At 44.6% G+C, this 26,879-nt stretch overlaps 1 protein-coding gene across 1 annotated transcript in view; it reads right to left on the bottom strand.

Annotated features, from left to right (window-relative positions):
* Nucleotides 1-26,879, bottom strand: part of LOC309400789 (septin-7-like) — a 309,583-nt gene that overhangs the window by 138,312 nt on the left and 144,392 nt on the right. Inside the window, exons 7-9 of the mRNA XM_081969451.1 lie at nucleotides 17,909-18,005; nucleotides 12,010-12,061; nucleotides 11,398-11,523 (exon numbers count right to left, since the gene is read on the bottom strand). Coding sequence (XP_081825577.1) covers nucleotides 11,398-11,523; nucleotides 12,010-12,061; nucleotides 17,909-18,005 — 275 coding nt within the window. The remainder of the gene's footprint in view (nucleotides 1-11,397; nucleotides 11,524-12,009; nucleotides 12,062-17,908; nucleotides 18,006-26,879) is intronic.

The following is a 26,879-nucleotide window of genomic DNA, read 5'->3' as shown; positions in this document are numbered from 1 at the left end:
TGAGGTAGAAAAAAATGATACTTTGATTTAGGGTTTTACCGATTAGATAGATTTGTTGTTATATAAATAGTTAGTTTAAACTATTATGTAAAAGTAAAAAGGTTTGATGTTAATGCCTTATTCTACTGCACCAAAGGGAGTCGGAAGTCAACAGTGGTGGGTTCCAGATCCCGTTGCAATCGGTACGGTGCAACCGGGCCGGGTGCCCACCACATGCACACGCACAGCACTCGCGCAGTGCGCGCATGCATACCCACTGCCCGCGATGCTCCAGCTGCTCGGTGGAGCATCACGCAGGAGCCGTATGCTCCATGCGCATGCGCAAATGCCCCGATCGGCTCAAATAGCAGTAAGGAGAGCGGACGTGCGGGTGGGCCCTCCGGAGCACTGTACCAGAACGGTACCTGGTGCTCCCAGCAGGCACTGGCATGCCCGTACCAGGGCGTACCGGTCGTATCCCACCACTGTAAGTCAATGCCTTTTTTAAATTTTCCCACCTTCTTTTCCACACTTTCCCATTCTCTATTTTTCCTACTATTTGCTTTTGAATTTTTTGTATGTTATAACATAAACTAATGAACTGTTAACAACAGGATGCTTCTAGTTCTGGGTCCTTCTGCAAGGGGCATCTGCTGTGTTTATGTAGCTTATAAATGAAGTGCTGCATGAACACCTCATTTGACACTCGGTAGCACAGGTAGTCTAGCCGTGCACGGTGGAATTCGCATTTTGATAGCTTGACGTACAGGTTGACTGGTTTTTCCAGTACCTGTCGGACCAGAGGTATGTGGTCGTTCATGGTCTCCGTGTAGATGAGGATGTTATCCAGGTAGACAAGGACCCCCTTGTAGAGATTCTCGTGAAGCACCTCGTTTATTAACTGCGTGAAAACCGCTGGAACTCCCTGCAATCTGAAAGGCATCATTTTGAATTGGAAGCTCCCTAGGGGGCAGCTGAACGCTGTTTTCCACTCATCTCCCTCTCTGATACGTACTCTGTAGTATGCTTCTCTGAGGTCTAGTTTGGTGAAGACTTTTCCCTTGGCCAGATGAGATAGCATGTCCTATATGAGGGGGAGTAGGTATAGGTTGTGTACGCACACGGCATTTATTCTGCTAAAGTCCACACACAATCTCATGGTTCCATCATTTTTTTTTCGTTGAAGAGGACTGGCGCCGCGACCCATGGCTTGGCTGGCTCAATGAACCCCCTTGCTAGGTTTTTGTCTATGTATTTGCGCATCTCTTGCATTTCCCGGGGCGTCATGGCGTACAGTTTGGGCTTGGGTAGTCACGGTGAGGAGGCAGAACATCGCACTCGGCCTCGCTGAATACTTCTGCGACGTCCTGATATTCCATCGGAATCAGTTCGGCCTCTGGGGTTTTGTCGGATGTGGTTGCCAGTTGTTCTTGTGGGCTCCTTTGGGGGGCTTCCAGTGTGGGTGGTGTTTCTGCTAGCTGGTGTGGGAGGGGTTGGGGGCCCCTTGATATCCTAAGCCTGCGGGTACCCCCTTGTCACCAGATGGTCAGTCCCCACTTGTCTAGCCAGGAGAGTCCCAGTATGACTGTGTCTGTCATTTTGGGGGCTATTACGAATCAAATTACTTCCCAGTGATCCGCTAGCTCTATCCTTACTGGTTTGGTCAGGTGGGTGGCATAGTCTCCCCCCATTAGGGACCCATCGAGCTATTCAAAACGGATTGGGTGGACCAGTCTTTTTGCTCTGATCCCCAGTTTCAGGACTGTGGTCAGGTTGATCAAGCATCTAGTGCAGCCTGAGTCTATTAGGGCTTGAAAAGCCCCCTGGATTCCTGTTTTTGGGGCTGTGAGGCGTATTGGGAAAACAAAAGGGTGAACTGGTCCTCTCACCATTGGGTCATTTTCACCCTCGTCGTCACTGTCATAGAATTCAGGTGACTGGTCATCGTTGCTTGGGGTCCCCCCCGCCCTTCGTCTGGGTGGGAAGGGACCTCTGCAGCCTGGAGGGCCTTCCAGGACACGTTGGTGGCCCATTTGGGGCCCCATTCCAGTTGTGCCCTGGGTGGTGGCTCTGGACTTGGCGTCAGGCTTGGGGTCATGTACGCAGATGCTATGTGGCCCACCCCCCCACATCTGTAGTATTTCAGTGGACTTTGAGGGGGGGCTGGTTTTGGGGCCCACTGCGTTGCTGTGGGTACCCATCACCTGGGCTGTTTCAGGTCGGGTTGACCTCTCTCTTTCTTGTCTGGTGGCTTTCTCATGTCGTTAGCGTGCAATCCGCCATCAACTTTTATTGCTACTTGGAACCACTCAGAGAGTCGGTTTGGGATGTCGTGGTAAGCAGTTACCTGGGCAATCTGCTTGTCCAGGCTTGTTCTGAAAAAATGCACCAGCAGCCACTCTGGTAAAGGGGGTAGCCTTCCTATGACCCTCCTAAATTCACAGATGTGCTCTTTGATGGGGCGGCCCCTCTGCTTTAGGTTGCTGAGCTCATCTTCCGCATACAGGTCCTCCTCCACCTCCTCAAATCTGACCTCTAGCAGTCGTAGGAAGTCATCTACGCCTTGCAGTTGGGGGGTTCTCCTCTTATGCAGGGCTACTAGCCATTCAGTCCATAGCATTGTAGGTGGATCTCAGCTGAGTGAAGGAATAGGGCTAATTGGTCTGAGTCCGCATCAAAGTTTCCCCTGACCCGGGGCAATGTGTTCAGCACTGCTCCTCCCTCCTCCTGTCGGCCTCTATGCTTGTGCTTGAGATGGCTGGCCATCTTCCTTACATCTAGTTTATTGGGAGGGAGGGGATTGTCTGCCCTGGGCAGCCTGCCTGCTGCATGGGAGAGGCACTGGTTGCAGCCTCCTTCTGATGGGTGGAGAAGGGGGGCGGCATTCCCGTCTGCTTTTCATCACCTCAAAAGGATCCACTGCTCCTCCCCTCTCTTTTGGCCTTCATAATGGCCCCTCTTCACGGAGGGTGGCCGGGTTAAATTCCTCCCTCCGTTGCTGTATTGAACTCCCCAGGGGCTTCATCAGGGGCTTTGGGAGCCTGACCTGGTTCCAGTCCAGCATCTACTCCACTCTTCCCTGCTCGCTCAGGGCCCTTCCCTTTTTCTGGGCATTGGGGTGAGGGAGCTCAGCTTTAGCTGTTTTTAGGGGTTGAATACACATCTCCTCTTGCTTCGCCCATCTCGGCTTTGATGTCTGAGGTCAGGCTGCACTCCGGCTGCAATCAGGCTCTCTTCGGAAAGCTGGCCCTCTGCCATGGTTGCCCGAGTTTCCCTCCAGGCAACTCAGATATTGTGGAGCAATTGGAGAGTCCAGGATTCAGGAGACCTGGTAGAGACCTACAGTCAGATATTACCTCATTTTAATTATGGCTGAACTTTGCCCTTGTTTCTTCCCTCCCCTCAGTCTGTATCATAAATCACATTATCCAACAAGGTGCAAGCCTCACAAGCCTGCTGTAGTAATCTGAGATCCGACTCTAGCTGAAAGTATGCGTGGAATGCGCTCCCCCACCCTTTCCCAACCATGGCAACTTTATGAGTTGACAGGTGGCCTGTTCCATCACTAGGTCCTCCATGGCATTCCTCACCCTGAGATACCTCATATGAACTTAATGACCTGCGCATTCAATTTGCAGATGTGTGGGCAAAAGCAGGAAGCTATCACATTCATTTGTAATTGGCAGGCTCCATTATATTCGTAACTCAAGGATTACCTGTACAATGTTGTGGCCTGCCAGCTGCCAGGGGAGCTGGTGGCAGACTCGGATGATGAGGAGGTTGGGGAGGAACTTGGGCCAGTCCTGGAGTCTGGGGAAGGCTCTGATGGATGTTCTGCATCGGAAGCAGAGATAGAGCCAGGGCCGTCCGACATTTCCCAGCTGCCTTCACAGTCAGAGATAAGTGGGGAGGATGAACAGCTGAGGCCTGTTCCAGATGCATGCATCTGTTAGGAGAGGAGAACAACTGAGGACAAGGAGCCATCTCTGAAAGAAAGGCACATGTTGACACTGAATGGCCCCTCCCTGGAAGGAGAATAAATAGGAGGAAAGGGGAGTAGCGGTTGCAGGAGACAAATAAAGGGAAATACAAAATATTTCACTGGGTTTGACAGTGGCTTGGGGAAAATTGAAGAGGGTGGACATGTCAAAACAAAGAAAAGGGAGAAGACAGGAGTAGAGAAGTGGGACAAAAGACTTACTAGGAAAAATCAGATAATTAGAAATGGTTATATGGGAAATATAAAGCTAGATATGTGGTTTACTCATATATATGATAATTAAACTTTGTTGCTAACTGATTGAATCCGATAATGGAAAGACAATTTAATGAAGGTTAAAATATATGGAATATGGACAAATATGAAACTGTTATGTGGAGAATACAAAGTAGAGGTATGTGATTCACTTTTATACATGATAATTAAACTGAGTTATTAAATGATTGAAAATGACAATGGAAGGACAAATAAGTATAGGTTAAAATATATGAAATATATAGAACTCTTAAGATGAAGTGAGGTGTGTACTGCTTGTTATTCTAGATAGTAGATTAATGGAATTGTAATGAACATTGAACAATAAGGATTGTTATTTAAAGACAAGGGTAAGCTAAGTCAAAATATGGAAAAATGGAGGGGGGATATGAAACATACTTATAATGGAAAATTATTGAGATTTTAGAGACAGAACTACAAATTTGGGGCATGTAATGATGTATAACTATATAAATATAATGATGAGAATAGCTGGGAATCATAACCAGGTCTACATCCTGGCCAAAAATAGCCTGGGGTGTGTGTGTGTTTAAAAATATAATTACTATATATGTATACTTTTTTTTTCTTTCAAAAAAGGAGGAGGAGGATATATGTTAAAATTAAAGATGTATATTGAAATGGAAGTATGAATACCATCAACATAAAATGGAGCTCGCTCAGAGGCTGAAATACACCAAGTAAATGAGATGAAGAGTGTGAAGTAGAGGAGGGAGGTAAGGGAAGAAGAGAGGGATAGGAGAGAGGGCAGGGAGGGGGAAGAGGAGGAGAGAAAGAAGGTGGGGAAAGGGGAGAGAGGAGAAGTAGAGAAGAAGGGGAAGTAGAGAAGAGAAGGACAAGAGGGAAGAAAGGAGGTAGGGAGGGGGAGGAGAGAGGGAGAAGAAAGAGATGGATAGGGTATAAATATGGCGCATGGAGAGCAGAAGAGCCAATAATTGTTTTGGGGGGTTGATGGTAAGACGAATTGATGTAAATATTTAACAATATAATATAATGTTGGTTATGTAATAGTATACATGTGCTTATTTGTTATGAAAATGAAAAAATAAAAAAAAAACTTTTTAAAAAGGAAGCTTTGTGCAGCAAAATTATATGCCAAGCTGTCCAAATGTGAATTCCACTATCTGGGCTACCGCATCTCCCACAAGGGGATAGAGATGGACCCTGAAAAGGTGTGGGCAGTGCTAGAGTGCGCTCCTTTCCACACCCAGAAACAACAAAGCTTCCTGGGTTTGCAAACTTTTATCGCCATTTCATCCCCACGTTTACCCAGATAGTCCTCCCAATCACCAACCCGCTAAAGACAAAAGGGGAGGGGAAACTCAAACCCAGCCATTCAGGCTGATGCCAGTGATGCTGTAGTGGACACAGTGCTTCAACAGGAAAACGAGCAAGGGGTCCTACAGTCCTGTGCCTACACTTCTAAAAAGCTAAAAAAGACGGAGCAGAGATGGGAGAGTCTGGGAGAAGGAAGCCAATGCGGTGCACTTGGTGCTCCTAACTTGGAGGCATTTTCTAGGAGGGAAAACCCCATTTGAAGTATGGACTGACCATAAAGATTTAGAATACTTAAAAACCTCCTGGAGACCAAATAGGCTTGGTGGGCCCAGTACTTTAACCAATTCAACTTCACGTTAAGGTATGTCCCAGTGGGGAGGAACTTTTTAGCAGATGCTTTATCCAGGCTGCTGCAATACAATAGTTCAAAGCCAGAGGTAATTAAACCAGTCATCCCCTCCAGGCAACTGGCAGCTCCAGTCACCACCTGAGCACTGTCACGATGTTTAAAAAGTTTGCTAGGCATGAACTGACATTCAAGAGTTAAACTAAGAAAGCTTTATTGCGCAGGTCATAAAACAAAATGTTATCTGAAAGTGATTTATTGCGCATGCGTTACACATTCCAGAATTCCTTTCTTCTTTGTTCGGCTGCCAACTTGGCAACCGGAGCTTTTATTATCAAAATGTAACCAATTAGTTATTTCTGTTTCATTTACTTTTATTATTTTCGTATTAAAGTTTGTTTATTAATTAGAATATACTTGTAAAAGACTTTTATTTCTTTTCTTACTATCTCAAAAGATATGCGGAAGGGAATCAGCCCGATCCATTGATCTCAAATTTCTCCAGGGCGTTTTTTCCCCTGACAAGCACAAGCCAAAATGAACACCCAACTAGCTGATGATTTAAAGGGTACCCTAAAGGCAGCTTTGGAGGAGGACAAGCGGTTCCAAAAGCACAAGGGAGAATGTACAATGCAAGATTATCTACAGGTGAAACTCCAAAAATTAGAATATCATGCAAAAGTTCACTTATTTCAGTAATGCAACTTAAAAGGTGAAACTAATATATGAGATAGACTCATTACATGCAAAGCAAGATAGTTCAAGCCATGATTTGTCATAATTGTGATGATTATGGCTTACAGCTCATGAAAACCCCAAATCCACAATCTCAGAAAATTAGAATATTGTGAAAAGGTGCAATATTCTAGGTTCAAAGTGTCCCACTCTAATCAGCTAATTAAGCCGTAACACCTGCAAAGGGTTCCTGAGCCTTTAAATGGTCTCTCAGTCTGGTTCAGTAGGAATCACAATCATGGGAAAGACTGCTGACCTGACAGTTGTGCAGAAAACCATCATTGACACCCTCCATAAGGAGGGAAAGCCTCAAACGGTAATTGCAAAAGAAGTTGGATGTTCCCAAAGTGCTGTATCAAAGCCCATTAATAGAAGGTTATGTGGAAGGAAAAAGTGTGGAAGAAAAAGGTGCACAAGGAACAGGGATGACCACAGCCTGGAGAGGATTGTCAGGAAAAGGCCATTCAAAAGTGTTGGGTACTTTCACAAGGAGTGGACTGGGGCTGGAGTCAGTGCATCAAAAGCCACCACACACAGACGGATCCTGGACATGGGCTTCAAATGTCGTATTCCTCTTGTCAAGCTGCTCCTGAACAACAAACAACGTCAGAATCGTCTTACCTGGGCTAAAGAAAAACAGACCTGGTCTGTTGCTCAGTGGTCCAAAGTCCTCTTTTCTGATGAGAGCAACTTTTGCATCTCATTTGGAAACCAAGGACCCAGAATATGGAGGAAGAATGAAGCCATAGGAACCCTGGGGGCAAGTGACCATGCAATATTGGAATTCAACATTATGCAAACACAAGTAGTAGAACAAAGTCAAACTAGACTCTTGGACTTTAAGAAAGCTAATTTCAATAAACTTAGAGAGAGCTTGGGAAAAATTCCATGGATGAGAATCCTCAAGGGGAAAACAACTCAAGAAACTTGGGAAATTTTGAAAAATGAGATTACAAAAGCCCAGTCTAGCACAATACCAATGAAGAAGAAAAATAACAGCTCCCAAAAGAAACCAGCATGGCTGCAAAAAGAACTATCTGACAAACTGAAAGACAAAAAAGGTAAGTATAAAAAGTGGAAGGAGGAGGACATAACTAAGGCAGAATATCAGCAAATAGCCCGAGCATGTAAAGATGAAGTGAGGAAAGCTAAGGCTCACAATGAAGAAAGGCTTGCCACAAAAGTAAAAAATAACAAAAAAAGCTTCTTCCAACATGTTAAAAACAAGAAAAAAGTTAAGGAAACAATTGGTCCATTGCTAGGAGAAAGTGGCAAGAAGGTGACAAGCAACAGGAAACCAAGGGCCCAGAGTATGGAGGAAGAATGGAGAGGCACACACTGCAAGATGCTTGAAGTCCAGTGTAAAGTTCCCACAGTCTTTGTTGATTTGGGGAGCCATGTCATCTGCTGGTGTTGGTCCACTGTGCTTCATTAAGTCCAGGGTAAACGCAGCCGTCTACCAGGAGATTTTGGAGCACTTCATGCTTCCTTCCGCAGACCAGCTTTATGGGGATGCTGACTTCATTTTCCAGCAGGACCTGGCACCTGCCAACACTTCCAAAAGCACCAAAACCTGGTTCAATGACCGTGGGATTACTGTGCTTGATTGGCCAGCAAACTCGCCTGACCTGAACCCCATAGAGAATCTATGGGGCATTGTCAAGAGAAAGATGAGAGACATGAGACCGAACAATGCAGAAAAGCTGAAGGCCACTATTGAAGCATCCTGGTCTTCCATAACACCTCAGCAGTGCCACAAGCTGATAGCTTCCATGCCACACCGCATTGAGGCAGTAATTGCTGCAAAAGGGGCCCAAACCAAGTACTGAGTACATATGCATGCTTATACTTTTCAGAGGTCCGATATTGTTCTATGTACAATCCTTGTTTTATTGATTGCATGTAATATTCTAATTTTCTGAGATTGTGGATTTGGGGTTTTCATGAGCTGTAAGCCATAATCATCACAATTATGACAAATCACGGCTTGAACTATCTTGCTTTGCATGTAATGAGTCTATCTCATATATTAGTTTCACCTTTTAAGTTGCATTACTGAAATAAATGAACTTTTGCCAAACCTACTGTAACCATAAATCACATCCTCCTTGCATCCCAAATCACAACCACCTCCAAACCCCATTATGATCGAGGAAGAGCAGCACTTTTAAGTCAAAGACATTTTGGCCTCTCGAATACATCAGGGAAAAACCTAATATTTGGTAGCCTGGAAAGACTCCCCCCCCCCCCCTCAGAAACAGAATGGGTCAACTCCCAACATATTACATCCCTCAAACTGCTTTAAAAATTCCATGACCAATACCCAGATAAGCTGCATTGAACTGTTTTGCTAATTGAGAAATTTTGTGTATCTTTCCCTCCCCTCTCTTATTTCTTTTGCAGGAATAACGTCTCTGTCGGGGGGCAGAATGTCAGCTCTGCCTGACTTGGCTTGGTGCCTCGCAGGCATCCTGCCATCAAAAGAAGAATGGGGGAAGGATGAAAGGGCAATAAAGGTTTGTGTGTATGTGATAGGAAATTGGGAGGGGGGGAATGACGGATAAGGACCAGGGCAGCCAGATCCTGATTGTACCAGCACCCTATGGCCAGGCACCCTGAGAAATATGCAGATTACCTCCAAATATCTCAAATCATCTTGGTGAGCTGGAAACGGACTGGTCATGGGGGTAGGGATGGGCTGGGGCAAGTGTACACCTTATTTTTGCACGGTAAATTTCAGAGCTGACTTGATTTTGACTTTACTGCAACCAACAACCTTAGTAAAAGAACCATTTGCTTTAACCAAATGGAGTCGAAGGCTTTTCTTTCCTAAGGGACCAGATTGGGGCAGATCTGACAGTTCCCTTTTTAAAGCATTGGTTGCTTGCTCACTGGAACCAAAGTTTTTCACTCAATTATGCCTCTTTTACTTGAATTACAGTAGCTGTCAGTTTGTTTATGGGCTCAGTTTAAGGCACTGACATTTATTTTTAAAACCTGGAAGTCTGGAATCTAGATAATTTCTTCCTTATAATCTGGGATATTACTACAATTGCAAGGCCTAGAGATTATTAATCAATAGGACATGCCACTATGGATAAGACATAATATTGCTTTACAGGTGAGACAATGACAAAATTCTGAATTGTAATGGAGCAAGGAGACTTGTAGATAGCACTGAAATAAAAGTCCATTCTCAATTAACAGCCTTATAATTACTCTGACATTTAATGTTGCAGATATTTGTCAGTATGAAAAGAAAATATAACAACATCAAGGAGCAAACACTTTCATTGCTGGTTTTTCATAAACAAAAATGCAAGCAATACTAGAATCTTTAAAAGTGAGATTGGAAGTAAACTGAAAACATTGTTATCAACCTGAAGTTATGCTAGGGCCAATGATATTCACATACCCATAAAGAAAATGTATATTTTTTATTTAAAATTACTCTCAAACAGAATTATTTTTGCAAGAGAAAGATCTATATGGTATGCAGAAGTTCAATTGACAACATAAAGTATCCAAACATCTTTCCTATTATGTTAGCTAAGAGTATGCAGAGTTGCTCTTTATATAATGATAATCAGTCCATAAACAACTATATATTCATGAGGGAGATGGGCAGTTCCAAAATGTGGTAAATAAATAAATAAAAATAAATGTCTCTTGTAACATTACATTAACCTCCTTTGGACTAGTATGGGTGCTTCTCCTATCAAAATGGCAAGAAGATGAATTGTTGTTTGAAAAATAATATTCATTCTTCCCACCAGTTTTTTTTTTTATGTGGAATGCACACACAAATACCAGAAGTAAATTATGAAGTGCTGTGGTAAAAACATTGAGAACACTGGACTTAAATCTGAAGCACATACAAAAACAGAGTATGCGTAGCACAAGTTCAAATAATTTCAAATACCAGTAGCTCATCAGTATATTTGTTGTGTATAACCTGCTAGCAGCACCATAGAAATTTTTTCATTATTTAAAAACAGATCCAGCTACTATCCAATGTAAAGTAGAATAAAATATGGATTAAAATATAAGAATGAAGACGTGGCATAAAAGGGACAGTTAGAAGCTTGCTTAAAGGGACAGGGAAATGTCATCAGCCTTCAACCACAACATGTTCCAGCAAATGTCCCTATGTCAAAAGTCCAAAACCACAAGGTTCAATTAAAGTTCGTTAATGGCACGTAGTCCATACCTGTAACAAAAGGAGAAGTAAGACCCCCAAGGCTTTTTCCTCAAGGTAACCAATAAGAAATGAGTAAAGTGTTTCCGTGTTACACTGTCTTTGAGAATGTATAAGAATGCATGCTTCGATAATAAAGATTGTTCAGAATTTGCAATGTTAGCCATGGGCTAACGTTTCTGAACCTGGCTGCCAAATAAACTTTTCCTGTATCCTGAGAAGTCTAAAGCCTGTCATTTTCTGCAACAATTCCATGTACATATTTGAGAATAAGTTTGGCCAAAATCAACACAACATGCACAGACTGCATTCTACAGAAGAGTGTTTGGGTGGGATAAAGTCTGTTTAGTCTAGTATCCTGTTTCTCACCCTGTCCAATCAATGATGAGAAGCCTACATCTAAACAACAGCAATGTGCTCCTACTGTACTGCTACCATTTATATGATAGGGTAACTTGGAAGACAGGATTATATTGTTGTTTTATGAGTCTTTAAAAATTTAATAGGATGGCAGAATATTTACCCACAAATAGTTCTCCAGGACCAGGCAGAACAAGCTATAGCTAAATCTAAATTAACACTTACTTTGTTAACTGCCCTTTATTTTTGTTGTTGTCAATTCCATTGTATGTTACAGCTGCCAATTTTCTGCTTCTGTAATTCTCATAATGGACATTATTAGTGACATCTTTCAGGTCTTGCATGTGAGTTCTAGGGAAGGAAACCAAAAACCTGTCAGCAACTTATTTCCTGCATAGTAGCATAGCTTATATAAGAAATAGTGTTACATTTTGCTTTCAAATAGTGTTTGAAATGGTTTTCAAAAGTTCATTTGAAAACTGAAATATTATGTTTAATGCAAATTAGTTCAGGGTTGAAAAATTCTATATTTGTACCCCCAATGGGCAGAATACAATGTTATTCTGTGATGCATTTCATGTTGATTTCATTTCAAATTATAGCCAACAAACTATTTCCCAAATTTACTATATAAAATGGGCAAATAACCATGTTTTCACATTAGATGTCAAGTTTTTCTTCTTACTCTCTTTTGTGCCATCACACAACACCCTCCACTGAAAATAGTCAAGCCCTCTTTTACTCCAAGTTCCTCTTATTGTGAAATATAGGAAAGGTCCAATATATGGAATAAATAACAAGTATTGCCAATATTAAAATTATAAAATACTTGCTTACCTTATCAACATGTTCCTTAGAATTGTGAAGTCACAATGTTCACCATTTTCAACTGCAGGAGAAAAATGCTCATTTTTAACAGATTTCAATCAGCACCAGATGGTCAAGCATGGAAATTAATCCCTCTATTTACCACTACGCATTTTCTAACAACGGTCAGTCATTTAATGAGCATTTGAAGTTACAAGGAAAAGGTGCTTTATGGCTTGTAAAGCACTTCCCACCATCATAAAATGATGCTAGTACCCCTGGAGTCACATGACCACACTTCATGTGCTTGGCAGCCAGCTTGCATTTATGAACAGCTGCAGCATCCTGCAGTCATGTGACCATGATTTGCAACCTTTTTTGCAGTTTCTGGCAAAAAATCACCCATTTGGAAGAATGGATTTGCTTAATGACCATGTGATTCACTTAATGACTGCCATAAAAAGGGTTGAAAAATCAGTTCCAGATATTTGGGTGCCTCAATGTAAAACTGCAATGACTTACAACTGAAATTTTGGTCCCAATTGTGATCACAAATTGAGGACTACCTGTACTAAAATTTCCCTTGACTCTTGGTAGTTCCAATGACACACCAATGTTATTTTTGTTTCAACAATATTGAAGTGCTTTGCCACTGCCTTCTTCCAGGATGTTTTTACAACTTCCCTCTCTAGCATATAATCTGTGTTCTCCTGTGTACTCCCCATTCAAGTATTAACCAGGCCCAACTATTTTGAGGTCAATAATATCAACTTAATGCTGCCACCAGCAAAAGTAGAAACAAGCTTAATAAGTTTTATGCTGCATTATTAAGATGTCATTATAATTAACCAGATTTACAATTAAAGAAATAGACAAACTCTAAGAAAACCAACATTCAAGTTGACTGCAGTTTAAGAAAAGTATAGCAGAATTGTGCTGCATTTCCAATTCAGCAACAAAAACATGTTTTGGAGTGTGCAGGAATTCACATGTAGCAACTCCTGTCTGCGATTAATGAGTTTTCCTAGCTTGTGCTAGGAAAAATGCATCTGCAGAAAGGTGCTATGTGTGTTTCTCCTCATGTCTTGAAGCAATTTCTTGCCTACAAATTCAGAGAGCTTCAGAGCTTTGTGATATAAGGAAAAAGGCCTGAAACAAGCTGTTGCAACACAGAGAATTTCTCTTCAAAATGCAGTTTTTTTCTCCATTTGTCTCTTCTGGGAGATGGGCAAAATTTAAGACTTTTTTCCAGAGAAATGTATGGACACCTCTCCTGTTCTGCCTACCACATATACTCGCAGATAAGCCCATCTGCGGGTAAGCTGATCCTCAAAATTTTAATGAAAATATCCTGAAAAATGTGCCACCTGCAGATAAGTCAACCATCAAAATTTTCTTGTATTTTAATTTTCACAACTGGCTTATCTTATAATAATAATAATAATAATAATAATAATAATAATAATAATAATAATAATAATAATAATAATAATAATAATAATAATAATAATAATAATAATAATAATAATAATAATAATAATAATAATAATCTTTAATTTATAAACCGCACCCTTTCCTAAACAGGACTCGGGGCGGTGTACAGTCATATTAAAACAGTATGATTATTAAGGCTTTATATATCATGTTTCCTACATTATAACAAAAGTAATAATTGCATTAAAATTCTGAACTCAAAATTTAGCATTCAATGAGAATAAGACTGCATTTCAGTCTAAGAAACCTTTTTTTTTCCTGTCATGAGACATACTGCATTTTGAGTAGCTGTCAGTTCTCTTGATATAATTTCTCAGTTTTGTTTGCAAGAGTTTATCTCCAATTATGTATACAACATTGGCCATGCACACAAAATGGTTGATTTAAGAGAAAGGTAACAAAACATAAGGAACATGTAGAAAGGTGTCACAGGGAAAGCACTAAGTAAAGCTTCACAATGGTAATTAAACATTTTTTAATCTAATGATTTAATCCAAAAATTAATTACAGTGTAAGAACATTGTAACGGTAGTCCTTGACTTACAACCATTCATTTAGTCACTGTTGAAAGTTATAACAGCATTGAAAATAGTGAATTACAACCGGTTCTCACACTTACAACTGTTGCAGCATCCCCACAGTCACATGATCAAAATTTGGGTGCTTGGCAACGGGCATGTATTTACGATGGTTGCAGCATCCCAGCGCCATGTAACTGCCATTTGTGACCTTCCCAGCTGGCTTCTGACCAGCAAAGTCAATGGAGTAATCCACTTAATGATGTGATTCACTTAAGAACTGCAGTGAATCACTTAACAACCATGAAAAAAGGTTGTAAAATCAGCCATGACTCACTTAGCAACCACCTTGCTTAACAATGGAAATTCTGGTCCCAATTGTGGCCAAAAGTTGAGGGCTACCTGTATTACAGCCTAGACTGTTAATCATAACCAAGCTGAAAAGATATGATAGATGAATTTTAAAATAATTCAAGCATCCACAATATAACTCTCTCTTCAATTAGTATCTCAGAAAACTCTCAATTTATATAATAATAATAATTTATTAAATTTCTAGACCGCCCCCTCTCCCCGGAGGGACTCGGGGCGGTGTAAATGTGAGTCTTACAAACAACTTCGTTATAGTACTGGTAAAAGATACAAAATATAATCTAGGGTAGGTAATAATCAGTGGTGGGTTTCAAAAATTTTTAGAACCTATTCTGTAGGTATGGCCTATTTTGTGGGTGTGGCTTGGTGGACATGTGACCGGGTGGGAGTGGCCAACTTGTAAAATGTGGTGAAACTCATTTATCAATGCTCTTGTTTAGCAATCAAAATTTTGCACTCAATTGTGATCATAAGTTCTTTCTTTTTCTTTCTTTCTTTCGTTTCTTCCTTCTTTCTTTCTTGTGTTTCTCTCCCCCACTTACTTACTTACTTACTTTCTTCCTTCCTTCTTTCTTGTCTCTGTCTCTCCAACTTACTTTGTTTCTCTTTCCTTCTTTCTCTTTCTATCTTTGTCTCTCTCTTTTTTTCTCTCTCTCTCTCCCTTCCTTCCGTTCTTTCTCTCTTACTCTTTCTCTTTCTTTCTCTCTCTCTCTCTTGCCCCCCCCCTCTCAAACACACATACCTTCCAGTTGGCGAAAATTTCTGTTTTGCCAGCTGGGAGGCTGGCAAAGAAGCCTCATTTTCCCTGCCACCCGCAACTCTCGGAGGAAGGAGGCAGGGAAGCGAGCCCCGGGCCTCATCTCTGCCTCCTTCCTCGAGAGCTGGTTTCGAGGACGGCCAGCCTCTCCCGCCACTATGCCCTTCACTTTCCTTCCACCTGGAGGCTCTGCCGGCGGTCGCCTCCCGAGAGAAGCTCGTGAGAGATGTGCAAATGGCCACGAGCTTCCCAAAGAGGACGCTGGACACTGGGGGGTGGCAGTGGCGCCCGCTGCTGCTGCTGCTGCTCCGGTAACGCAGGCTTCTCGGAGAGCATTAAGTTGCAGGTGCACCAATTCCAGCAGCTGCGTTTTGCCTTGAAACTTGCTGTCCCGGCAACCCGAAGGGGACATTCTCCCAGCGGCGTCTCAGGCAACTTTCTCTCTTGCCGTGCAAGGAAGCGAAGCCAACCTTATTTATTTATTTGATTGGTTGGTTCCTGGACTGTGGGAGGCGATCTGACGGTACTTTTTATGCCCGCACTGTCCCATTTCGTCACGTGTGTCTCGCCCCGTGGCTCTCACTTGAGATTCTGGCTGATTTTCTCCCAAGCAGCGGCCACGGCCGTGAGCATCGGGGAACCTCCTGCTCCAGCCTCCCCCACCCTACATTAAGATCCCTGCACTTCCCATTCCCGCTAGAAGCAAGCAGGCCACACGAGCGAGCAGGCGCACAAGGCCCCCCCAATGATCTGAGGGGAGCCAGGAGTTGCCAAACTGCGCCCAGCCATCCTTACTCCCTCCCGGCTAAGGGTGGGAGCGCCTGAGATGCCGCTGAGAGAATGTCCCCTTCGGGTTGCTGGGACAGCAAGTTTCAAGGCAAAATGCAGCTGCTGGAATTGGTGCACCTGCAACTTAATGCTCTCTGAGAAGCCTGCGTTACCGGGAGCAGCAGAAGCAGCAGCAGCGGGTGCCACCGCCACCCCCCCCCCCCGGTGTCCAGCGTCCTCCTCGGGAGACTTGTGAGCATTTGTGCGTCTCGCAAGCTTCTCTCAGGTGGCAACCGCCAGCAGAGCCTCCGGGTAGAAAGCAAGTGAAGGGCACAGTGGCGGGAGAGGCTGGCCGTCCCCAACGCCAGCTCTCGAGGAAGGAGGCACAGATGAGGCCTGGGGAAACCTCACTTCCCTGCCTCCTTCCTCCAAGAGCTGTGGGCGGCAGGTTGCCGCCCATTGCAGGTGCTCAGGGCAGCCTGGGCCCCCGCCTCCCCGCCTCCAGGCCCGCGCAACCTCCCTGGCAGCCCACCAACCTGGGGATGCTCCCAGTTCTGCTGTGTGGCTGCTCCTTCATGCCCCGTTGCTGGCTGCAGTTGGGCTTTTGGCAGCCCCGCTTTCTCCTGGAACCTCTTCCTGGATGGGAGACACTCCAGGACAGCCCCGCCACCTTGGCCAGGTGCTAGGTTGGTCAGCAGCCCACACACCGCTACCACGTGACCTTTATAAATGGAAATTACCCAACTTCTTTTAAACTTTCCATTTCAATGAGAATTTTTCTAAAAACTTCTAAAATTCTCATTGAGATGGAAAGTTTAAAAGAAGATGGCGAATTTCTGTTTATAAATTGGCAGCTGGCTGGGAAAGCATCCCCGGGAGCTGAGCGGGCCAAGTGTGGCTTCGGAGGCTGAAAGGGAAGCTGCGCCCCCCGCCAGGCGCCCCCTCCCCTTCTTGCCGGACTTTTGGAGCTTCCAACCCACCCGCCTCGGCCGCCCAAGGTCAGCAGAATATGCCTGAGGGCGCTTCACCTCACTTTGATACAAGGGATGCTGTTGCCTTGGTAGGACATCTTCCCTTCAAGGCTGCGCCTGCAGTGCAGGAAGGAGAGCAGCGGAGGCAAAGCGGCCTTTCTGGGCTCGTCTGAAGAAGTCCGCCCCCCTCCCCCCCTTCCTTCTCTTTGAGAAGCGGTTTGCAAAGTCCCGGTTTTGCAAGGTGCTTGTCAAAGAGAAGGAAGCACGGGCTTCTTCCAACAGCTGAGTCCAGCAAAGGAAGTGGGTGGGCGGGGTAAGAATGGTGTAGACAGGCAGAGAGAGAGAGAGCGGCGACCGGGCAGGTGGGGGGAGTGAGCTGGGGGGGGGGGGGCAGGCCAGGGGAGGGACTGTTCCTGCAGAACCTGGTATGCAAATGCACACCGGATTTCTGGCACCGGTACGCGCGTACTGGACCATACCAGCTGAAACCCACCTCTGGTAATAATGTACTGTCTTATGGAGGAGAGGAGGGGAAGTGTCAGCTGCCAAGTCAGCTTGCACTTTGCAACCATTCAGTATCAGCTGCCATGAACTGGGGAGGGGTGCTGGAGTGGAGGGGGGCTTCTAGGGGAAACAAAATTTCACTGTACCTCTCTGAGATGGGCTTCAAGGACAACCAGCTGGGAACAGAATGCAGCTGCATACCAAACCTACCTCTGAACTGACTGTTCTGAAAACATCCTGTTTTAATTTGATTGGACATGGGGGCCCAGTGATGGGAGGCAACTAAGGGAGGGAAAAGTTAGACTTTGGAATTTCGCTTTTTCAGCTCTGGCTATGCATTACTGTAATTCACTTGACTACTAGTAAATTATACCTTTCTGAATAAAAGGAGTTAAGGATTGCTCTTACTTAAAGGTTCAAGCTGAGGCAGGTCTGACAGGAAGTGGGAAGCCTTTACCTCTTTCTTCCTTTTGTGAAACTATAATATTGCTATAAAGATATAGCTTATTGCCCAATTACGCATATTACACGTTCTATTCACTTACCTTCTGCAACACCCCAAGGATACTGTCTTCCCCTAACTCTCTTGCCATTGACTTCAATAATAGTATTGCTACCTACTACCGCAAGAGGTAAACGGTCCTGCAAAAGAAACAGAATAATTTTTCCTATAATAATTTATTGACAGGTTGAATATAAAGAAAAACTTTTTAAAATAATATTATTTTTTATTTTCAAACAAACACAAACACACAAAACATACAACATAAAAACCTCTTCAACTACATACAGTGTGTCGATTGGTTACAGGGTCTTTCTGCGTCCTTTCCATAGTCATCGCTTGAACTTTATCAAAAATCACATATTATCAATCCAATATCTTTGTATACATTGTTATTATACTTCCTTTGTTTGATTATGTTGTGGCCCAGCAGCGGCCGGTTGAGCTGTTGGTGGACTCTGATGTAGGTTTCAGAAATCCATCACGCAGTTTGTGTCCAAAATATCTGTCTGCCTTTCGCAGAGTTTATTTAGCTTTTATAAAGTTTTTACAAGCAAAGCACAGAGCAACAACACATTACTTTTGGTTTTACTCCCCAAAATCTTCCCTAGAGAATCAAGACTATTACTACTATTCAGGCCAAGGTTACCTCATGCCTTTGCTCTGGTGAATTAATGAGCTAATAGATAAGAAACTGTGCATCACCTTTCCTTTATTCCAGCATCTGGTTCTGCTAATTATGTGAGCTTGTAGGCTTCCAAGATAAACAGCCACTGAGACCATGGTAGTTTCTACGCATGTCTGTACGTAAGCCTTACCTCTCATTCCCACATCTCACTCTTTTTTATTTCGTTTGACAAGGCATCATAGGATGGGGCTACCCTTCAGGAGAGGAACATCCCTGCAATTGTTTATACAGAGCATATACCCGACCCTGAGGCAATGTAGGAGGGGGTTTAGGGCAAAAAGCTGTAATGCACATTTTGCAAAGGGAGGGAAGGCATTGAACAAAACAGCACCCGCCAATTAAAATAACGTAGGATATTTCCCAACAGACCTGTGGGTAACCACGCCCAAAAGCTTTCCCACCAAGATCCTAGGGTATCAATTTTCAAATCAGAGGCCAATTTGTGTAAAATATCAAGCTGACTCTGAATAATTCTGGATTCATCGGAAAGATTAAAACAACACATCCCATCAAAACTTTCACAACCCATATGCTGGCGAAGAAGCAAATAGTCGATAGCAGCACAATTTTGCAAAATAGCTTTATGCAAAGCTTGTAGCTCATGATTAATTGCTGAAATGGCTAAAAAAATAGCATTAATTGTTTTTGCCAAATTACATGCAACAGCGTTAATATTAAGATGAGCATGAGCAGCAAGCGCTGGCACACCCACTATAAATATAGCCAATGCTACGTATTCTACTTTATTAAGCAAAGCTGTCTCAAAGTCACAAGTGTTGTCTAAAGTTGCTGTTTGGAAAGCAACACAGGAATTAGCTAGCTAAAGCAACATTGCGCTTCACTAATATTAGCAGGAATATAATTAAAAGTTTCGTGACCACATGTAAAAAACCATCCTTGCGGAAGCCAAACATTAGCAAAGTGAAAGGAAACCTCCTCAAAAGCTGTACAATTTAAAGTAGGTGAACTAATACGAAGACAGTAAGGCTTTTTACTTAAAGATATACAGTTAACTACTTTAGCACAAGTTACATTTTCAGGAACTGCTACTATGGGAGTATACAAAGCAATTGCATCGGGGGGCGGTTCATAGGCAATCAATCCCCAATTAGATATAGTCTTATAGTTCAAACCAATGAAGTGTTGAATTACTGCAGACAGGATTCAAACAGGATCCAAGCATGTAGAAAGTAAATGTTCCATGTACAATTCAGATAAGCAAGAGACATCAGTTTGTATGATGTTAGCTGCACCCATAAATTTTTACTTCAGTCATTTGTTCAAATGAGTTTTTGGGTGAGATGACAGCAGCTATCGATAAAGAGAAGCAATTGACAAGTAGACATAAGAAAATGATGACTAAGGACTTGGCAAAAATGGCAGCGCATAAGTTCTCGGGCGTTTGTTCCACATGTCGTTGTTACAGCACTGCTTGCGCTTTGGTGGTCACTGGACAGCTGGTCCAACAAGATCGTATTGGCCACTATGCTGTCAGTAAAGTCACCTTGGTCATCTCTAGAACTGGATTTGGGAACTGGTACCACAATATTCTTAGCTGGACAAACACCAGGTGCGGGAATCCACAAGGACCTGTAGAAGCAAGCACAACATATCCTCGTCCCCCTTGCGGGGGAGGCAAACAAACTTTTATGTTACCTATGCCAAATTAGCCAAATTGGGGTACACCAAATTGTTAGGTACCCAAGATCCCTCCTTTTTTATTAGTTTGAGAAGACAGTCCTTAAAGGACCAATTAACACGTTCCACAATAGCTTGACCTGTGGAATTGTAAAAAAGAAAACCCAAAAATTAAAACAATGTTCCAATTTGTACAAAATTGCAAAAAGGCCAATGAAAAATAGGCCATGATCAGTTTTTTTAAAAAAGGGTTTACCCAAGACAGTAATGGCTGAAAAAAGAAGATGAGAAATAACATAATTAGCTGTTTCTCCTCGTTGTAATGTGGCCCACAACACTCCTGAATAAGTATCAATAAAGACATGAATGTACTTCCAGGGAGCCAGAGAGGGAACATGGGTGACATCCATTTGCCATAATTTATTAGAGGCTAAACCACGGGGATTAACACCCGTGCCCCCATAGGGGGATGCCCCAAAACACTGGGGGCAAGATGAAACAATTTGCTTGGCCTGGTCAATTGGAATATGGCAAGCTTGTGCCAGCCCTCTGGCATTCTGATGAAAAAAAGTAATCAAAAAATTAAATCTGAAAAAAAATGTAGTTAAAACATGAACAGCTGCATCTGAGTTGCATACCTGTTGCTGTAAGAAAAAAAGGTCCTAGAAAAAACAAATAACTGCGTATGTGAAAATAGTTGCTGCAAAGTTAAAAACAAAGCCATAAGATTAAGATCCATCCTGGATGTAATGTAAATACCTAGAAAATTCAAAATAAATTAACACACATAATGAAAGTCAGAAATGTAGTTAAAAAGCTTGTTGAGAAAAGAAGTGAAAAGCTAAAATAGCAACAAACAATTTTAAGAAAATGTTGCAGGAACAACTGCATTGCAGGGTAGGAAACTTTCATGAGAGTCCTTATAAGCAATTACTCCTCTCGTTCACCCTCCACTTGAAAAACAGTGATGCGAAAGCAGAGAAAGAAAGCAATAGATGAGTAAACACGCAAGCCAAAGATCTTTAGGCAAATGATATGAAATACAACCCACGTAGTCAGTTAAAGCACACTGAAGAGATAAGTTATTCTGAAAATAAAATTGAAAATCAAATTTTGGAATAGGAAAAATAATATTAATTAAGTCAGTCCAATTTCTACAACAACTCAAGGTTATTAAATCAGCAACTGCCTAAGAAAATGGCAAAACATTTTGAAATGGAATCTTCTGTCTTAAAAGCATCAAAAGAGGGTTAGCTGACAATTTCTTTGAAGGATGCAATCCACAAATTGAATGCTCAAAAGATAATTAATCTCCTCAATTGCGGCAAATGCAGCTGAGGAAATCACGATAACATCTCCAGGTTGTTTTCCTTTGGTCAGTAATTCAAACAATAAATGTGTCAGCAAAGAAAAATATGGCCTTACCCAATTAAGAGTACCCAATAACTGTTGTAAGTTAACTAGTGACATAACGTTAGGCAATTTCAAACAAGGAAATGCCGGGGCAGAATAGGAATGCAACATCTTATGACCCAAATACAGATAAGGAGCATGTAGTTGTACTTTTTTCTGGGGAAATTTGCAACCCATAAACAGTCAAATCATTTTGTATTTCTGAAAGCCAATTAGGTGGTATCTTTGGGGCTCCAATTAAAATATCATCCATATAGTGATTTACCAAAGTCAATGAATAAATTTGAAGCAAAAAGAACAAAGTAAATGTATAAATCAACCAACGAAATAATTTTGGACATTTTGCTTTTAGCTTCAGCCCTTGGTGGAAAAGGCTGGGGGAAGTTGCAGGCATTTCCCCCCTTAACTTTCGACAATCCCTTTTATAACATTTTCCTTGAGGTTTGCTGCCTTGCGAGAAAGCGGCTGCCAATAAATTAGCCTGATGAGAGGCTGTTCCTATATCTTGACATGCTTTAATCATTTCTACCAACTCAGGATCATTCCTAAAACCAATTATTGCCCTCCGGCATTCAAAAGTAGCATTTCCCTTTGCTAATTTCACCAAAAACTTCATCTGAGCTTCAAAATTAACTATTTGAGGTTTTAAACCATCCTGCAATCTGTTCACAGATTCTTCTTGAAGAGGGGGAGGTGTGGGGAGGGAAGCAGACACACAGAAAACAGACTTTTCCTGACCGGCAGTAAAGTCAAACTTTTCTTGCAAAGCAGGGCAAAGAATAGAAGAAAAACAATCCTTTAAACCAATTACTTCATGATCTTGTGGAATCAATTTAGGTGGACAGACAGAAAACATATCTTCTTTCTTCCCCTCCGTTTTTGCTAATTGCTCCTCTGACTGTGGAGAACGACCGTTGACTTACCTGAACGGTCCTTCTATGTGCGCTGCGAGGGGAATCTAAGCATAGTTAACTTTGTCCATTAGCCTAGAGACTGAGTTATGCAAATTAGATGACCGCGCCTCCTCTGCCTGGAATACTCAGTTTTGCACGAAGGACAGCCGTTGGAGAAGTAAGTCAAAGTCAATCACGACTGCAGTCGGAAGGTATCATTAAGTCACGTCCAGTATAAAGTCACGTCCAGAATAAGGTAGTCAAAAGTCAAGAGTCAAGAGGAGAAAACCCCGGACCAGCCCAATCACCGGGCGGGATTGGATTCCCCTCGCAGCGCACATAGAAGGACCGTTCAGGTAAGTCAACGGTCGTTCTCCTGTGCACTGCTTGGGGAATCCAAGCATGGGACATGCCAGAGCAGTAGACCTAAGGGCGGGAAGTAGGCTGGTCAGGACCCGCAGAGGAGGCGAGCACGTGTTGTAACACAGGCCGCCCAAAGGACGCCTCAGCCGAAGCATAAGAGTCCACTTTGTAGTGCCGAATGAATGGAGATGGCGACGCCCAAGTGGCTGCTCTGCAAATGTCCTCAACCGAAGCCTGGGTGGACCAGGCCGCTGTTGTCGCTGCGCTCCTGGTGGAGTGAGGAATAATACGTCTGGGAACCGGTCGGGATTGAGAGTCATAAGCCAGTGCGATGCAGGCTTTTAACCAACGTCCGATGGTGTTGGGGGAAACTTTCTGCCCCATGGAAGAAGGTTGGAATGAGACAAAGAGTGCCTCTGTCCTGCGGAATACAGCCGTGCGCTTCACATAGCGACGAAGGGTCCTCCGAACATCCAGATGATGCCACTGTGGCTCCTGCGGATGAGAAGGATGCGGACAAAAGTCCAGGAGGACAAGCTCCTGCGCCCTGTGAAACAAGGTATTGACCTTGGGCAGGAAAGACGGATCTAAACGGAGGACTACTCTGTTGGAATGGAATATGCATAGATCAGACCGAACCGAGAGAGCGGCCAGTTCCGAAACCCTCCTGGCAGAAGTAATGGCCACCAGGAATGCTGTTTTGAGCGTGAGTAGTCGTAGACTGATGGAGCGGATGGGCTCAAAAGGCGATGATGTAAGCGCCCTGAGTACCAACGGAAGATCCCAGGTAGGATAACGGTGGACAGTTGGAGGCCGGATGTTGGAGGCGCCCTTCAGAAAAGCCTTGACCCGCGTGTGTTGAGTTAGCGACCGGGCCCGACCGCCACTAAGAACTGTGGACAGAGCGGCGACCTGACGGCGTAGAGTGTTCGGTGCCAATCCCTTCTCTAGGCCCGATTGCAGAAAATCGAGGACCTGGGGAACTGATGCTCTAGCCGGAACGATGGTATTGCGACGGCACCACCTGCAGAAAGCCTGCCAAGTGGCCTCGTAAATACGAGTGGTGGAAGGCCTGCGGGCCGCCTGAATGGTGTCGATGACTGCACTGGAGAAATGAAGACTGATCAGCTTAGCCCGTTCACGTGCCACACAGCTAACTGCAAGAGCTGAGGATACGGATGAATGAGAGCCCCCTGGTTGAGCTGGATCTGATTGTCCGGGATGCGCCAAGGGCGGTTGATGGACAGGTGGACGAGGTCGGCGTACCAGGGACGTCGAGGCCACATTGGCGCCACTAGGAGAACCTCTGCCTGTTCCGAAATTATTTTCTGGATGACCAGAGGGAGAATCGGTAGCGGCGGAAAAGCGTACAGTAGGCAGGGCGGCCAGGGGCTGCGTAGAGCATCCGTGCCCTCCGCCCCCTGAGTCCGGAACCGGGTGAAATATCTGGCTGTCTGAGCATTGCAAGGCTGGGCAAAAAGATCCACCTGCGGTGTGCCGAACCGGTGAGTTAGCTCCCGGAAGAGGGAGGGATGCAGCTGCCATTCCGCTTGGTCGACCGTTGCTTGGCTCAACCAATCCGCCTGCGTGTTGGAGTCGCCCGAAATATGCTCCGCCTTCAGTGACAGCAGTCTGGCTTCCTCCCAGTGATGTAACTTCTCCGCCTCCAGCATTAGGGCCTTGGAGCGGGTGCCCCCCTGGCGATTTATGTGGGCCTTGGAGGCCACATTGTCCGTCAGAACTAGAATGTGGTTGTGTGACACAATGTCCCTGAACTCCAGTAGGGCTAACTGGATGGCCCGTAGTTCCAGCCAGTTGATGCTGTTGTTGATTTCCTGGCTGGACCATCGGCCCTGCGCTACCCGATCCAGTACATGGGCTCCCCAGCCATACAGACTGGCATCTGTTGTCACCTGGATCCGGCTCCTTGAACGGGCTCCCCCTGAGGAGTTTGGAAGAAGCCCACCACCGGAGGGATCGGAGTGGCTTGGGTGGTAGACGCACCTTGATCTGGGTGTGGCTTGTGTGAGCCCTCTGGAAGGGGAGCAGGAACCACTGGAGAGGGAGAGAGTGGAATCGGGCCCAGGGAACCACATCGATGCATGATATCATCTTCCCGAGTAACTGGGAGAGGATGGCCAAGGGAATGAGTCTTTGAGATGATATTCGACTCACCAGAGCGCAGATGCTCTGCCGTCTGTCTTGGGACAGGAACACTTCGCACGTCCTGGAGTTGATGATCGTGCCCAGGTGAAGCAACGACGTGGTTGGTCGTAGGTGGCTCTTGGCGAGGTTCAGGACAAACCCGTGGCGGCGCAGAGCGTCCATCGTGACCTCCAAGTCCCTTATCGCCTGGGCACGCGTCGAAGACAGAAGTAGGATGTCGTCTAGATAACAGTTGACCCGTATGGGCACTGTGCGAAGCGAAGCTGCCACAACTGCGAGGAGCTTGGTAAACGTGCGAGGGGCCGATGATAGGCCAAAAGGCAGGGCCCGATATTGGAAATGACGGCCTGCATAGTGGAAGCGTAGAAACCTCCTGTGGGCCTGATGTATCGGAACATGGAGGTATGCTTCCTTTATATCGACCGATGTCATCAGGTCGCCGCGGCGTATGGATGCTAAGATGCTCCTGAGGGACTGCATCTTGAATTTTTGGTATTTTATGAAGAGATTGAGCCGCTTTAAATCCAGGATGGCCCGCCATCCTCCTGAGCTTTTGGGAACTAGGAATAAGATTGAATAAAATCCTAGCCCCTCCTGCCCTTTTGGAACCTGCTCTATAGCCTCGATGGACAGGAGGTGTTGAATCTCTTTGTTCATCAGGCGCCTTTTTTCTTGACACCTGGGTACCGGGCAACGGATGAAGCGTCTTGGTGGGAGGGACAGAAACTCTAGAGTGAGGCCCTGCCTCACTACTTGAAGGGCCCAGGCGTCGGATGTGGTCTCCGCCCATTGATGAGCGTAGGCCAGAAGCCAAGCGCCTATGGCCCCCTCCCCTTGGGAGTCACCGGTACCTGCGAAAGGACCGGTTTCCGCCCCCTCGAAATGGCCGCCTAGTCTGAGCCTGTGGTTGGGACTGCTGGCGACTCCTATCCCTAGAACCGAAGCGGTCCTGGCCCCTATCCTGAGCTTGGTTACTCCGGTTATATTGGGGAACGTAAGGAGTGGTGGTGAACCCCGAGTCCCCAGCCCTGAAGTTTTGGCGTCTATTATATGGTTGCTGTCTCCTATCATTGCGTCTGGTGGCAGAAGGAAGGACTTTGCGCTTGTCCCTAGTCTCGATAAGAATAGGGTCAAGAACGGAACCGAACAGGGCCTCACCCTTGAAGGGCGTGGAAGCCAAACGCCATTTTGAACGTACGTCCGCCTGCCAATGGCGAAGTCACAACAGGCGACGAGAGGCTACATTAGACACTACGGCTCGGGAAGCGAACTTGGCCGCATTAAGAGTGGCATCCGCAGAATATTCCAGAGCCGCCATCAATTTTGTGACGTCCGGGTGAAGTCTCATGTCTTCAGGGGCAAGCCTAGCCTGTAGTTGCCTGAGCCAGACCAAAGATGTACGGTTAAAGAAAGACGCCGCAGAGGCGGCATGTAAGGCCCAGGCCGCTGCTTGATGTGTCTTACGTATGACCATTTCGGCCTTGCGGTCCTCAGCCTTCAATCCCTCAGAAATCTCCGAAGGAATGAGTGCTGGGGAGGCCAGGGCCGCAATGGGAGCATCCACAGAAGGGAATTGGAGAATCTTTTCCAATTCCGGAGTGGAAATGTATAATTTCTTGTCCCCGTTGCTAGGGGGGGCTACAGCGGTGGGCTGCGCCCACTGTTTCTGAATAACATCACTAAAGAGCTTGGGAAAGGGAATAGCTTCCTGTTCCGAAACCTGCTCTGCAAACAGGCGCTCCGTGGCATCCAATCCTACAGCGGTGCTATCCTGGGTGGTGGAACCACCCATGTTAGTGGTAGCCTTGGCCTTAAATAATAAAGACTTAAACAAGGTTGGGCGAAATAATCCT

This window comes from Natrix helvetica, assembly GCF_964273705.1.
Source record: "Natrix helvetica genome assembly, chromosome: W".
NCBI lineage: Eukaryota > Metazoa > Chordata > Lepidosauria > Squamata > Natricidae > Natrix > Natrix helvetica.
This window is presented reverse-complemented; position numbering and strand designations above follow the sequence as displayed.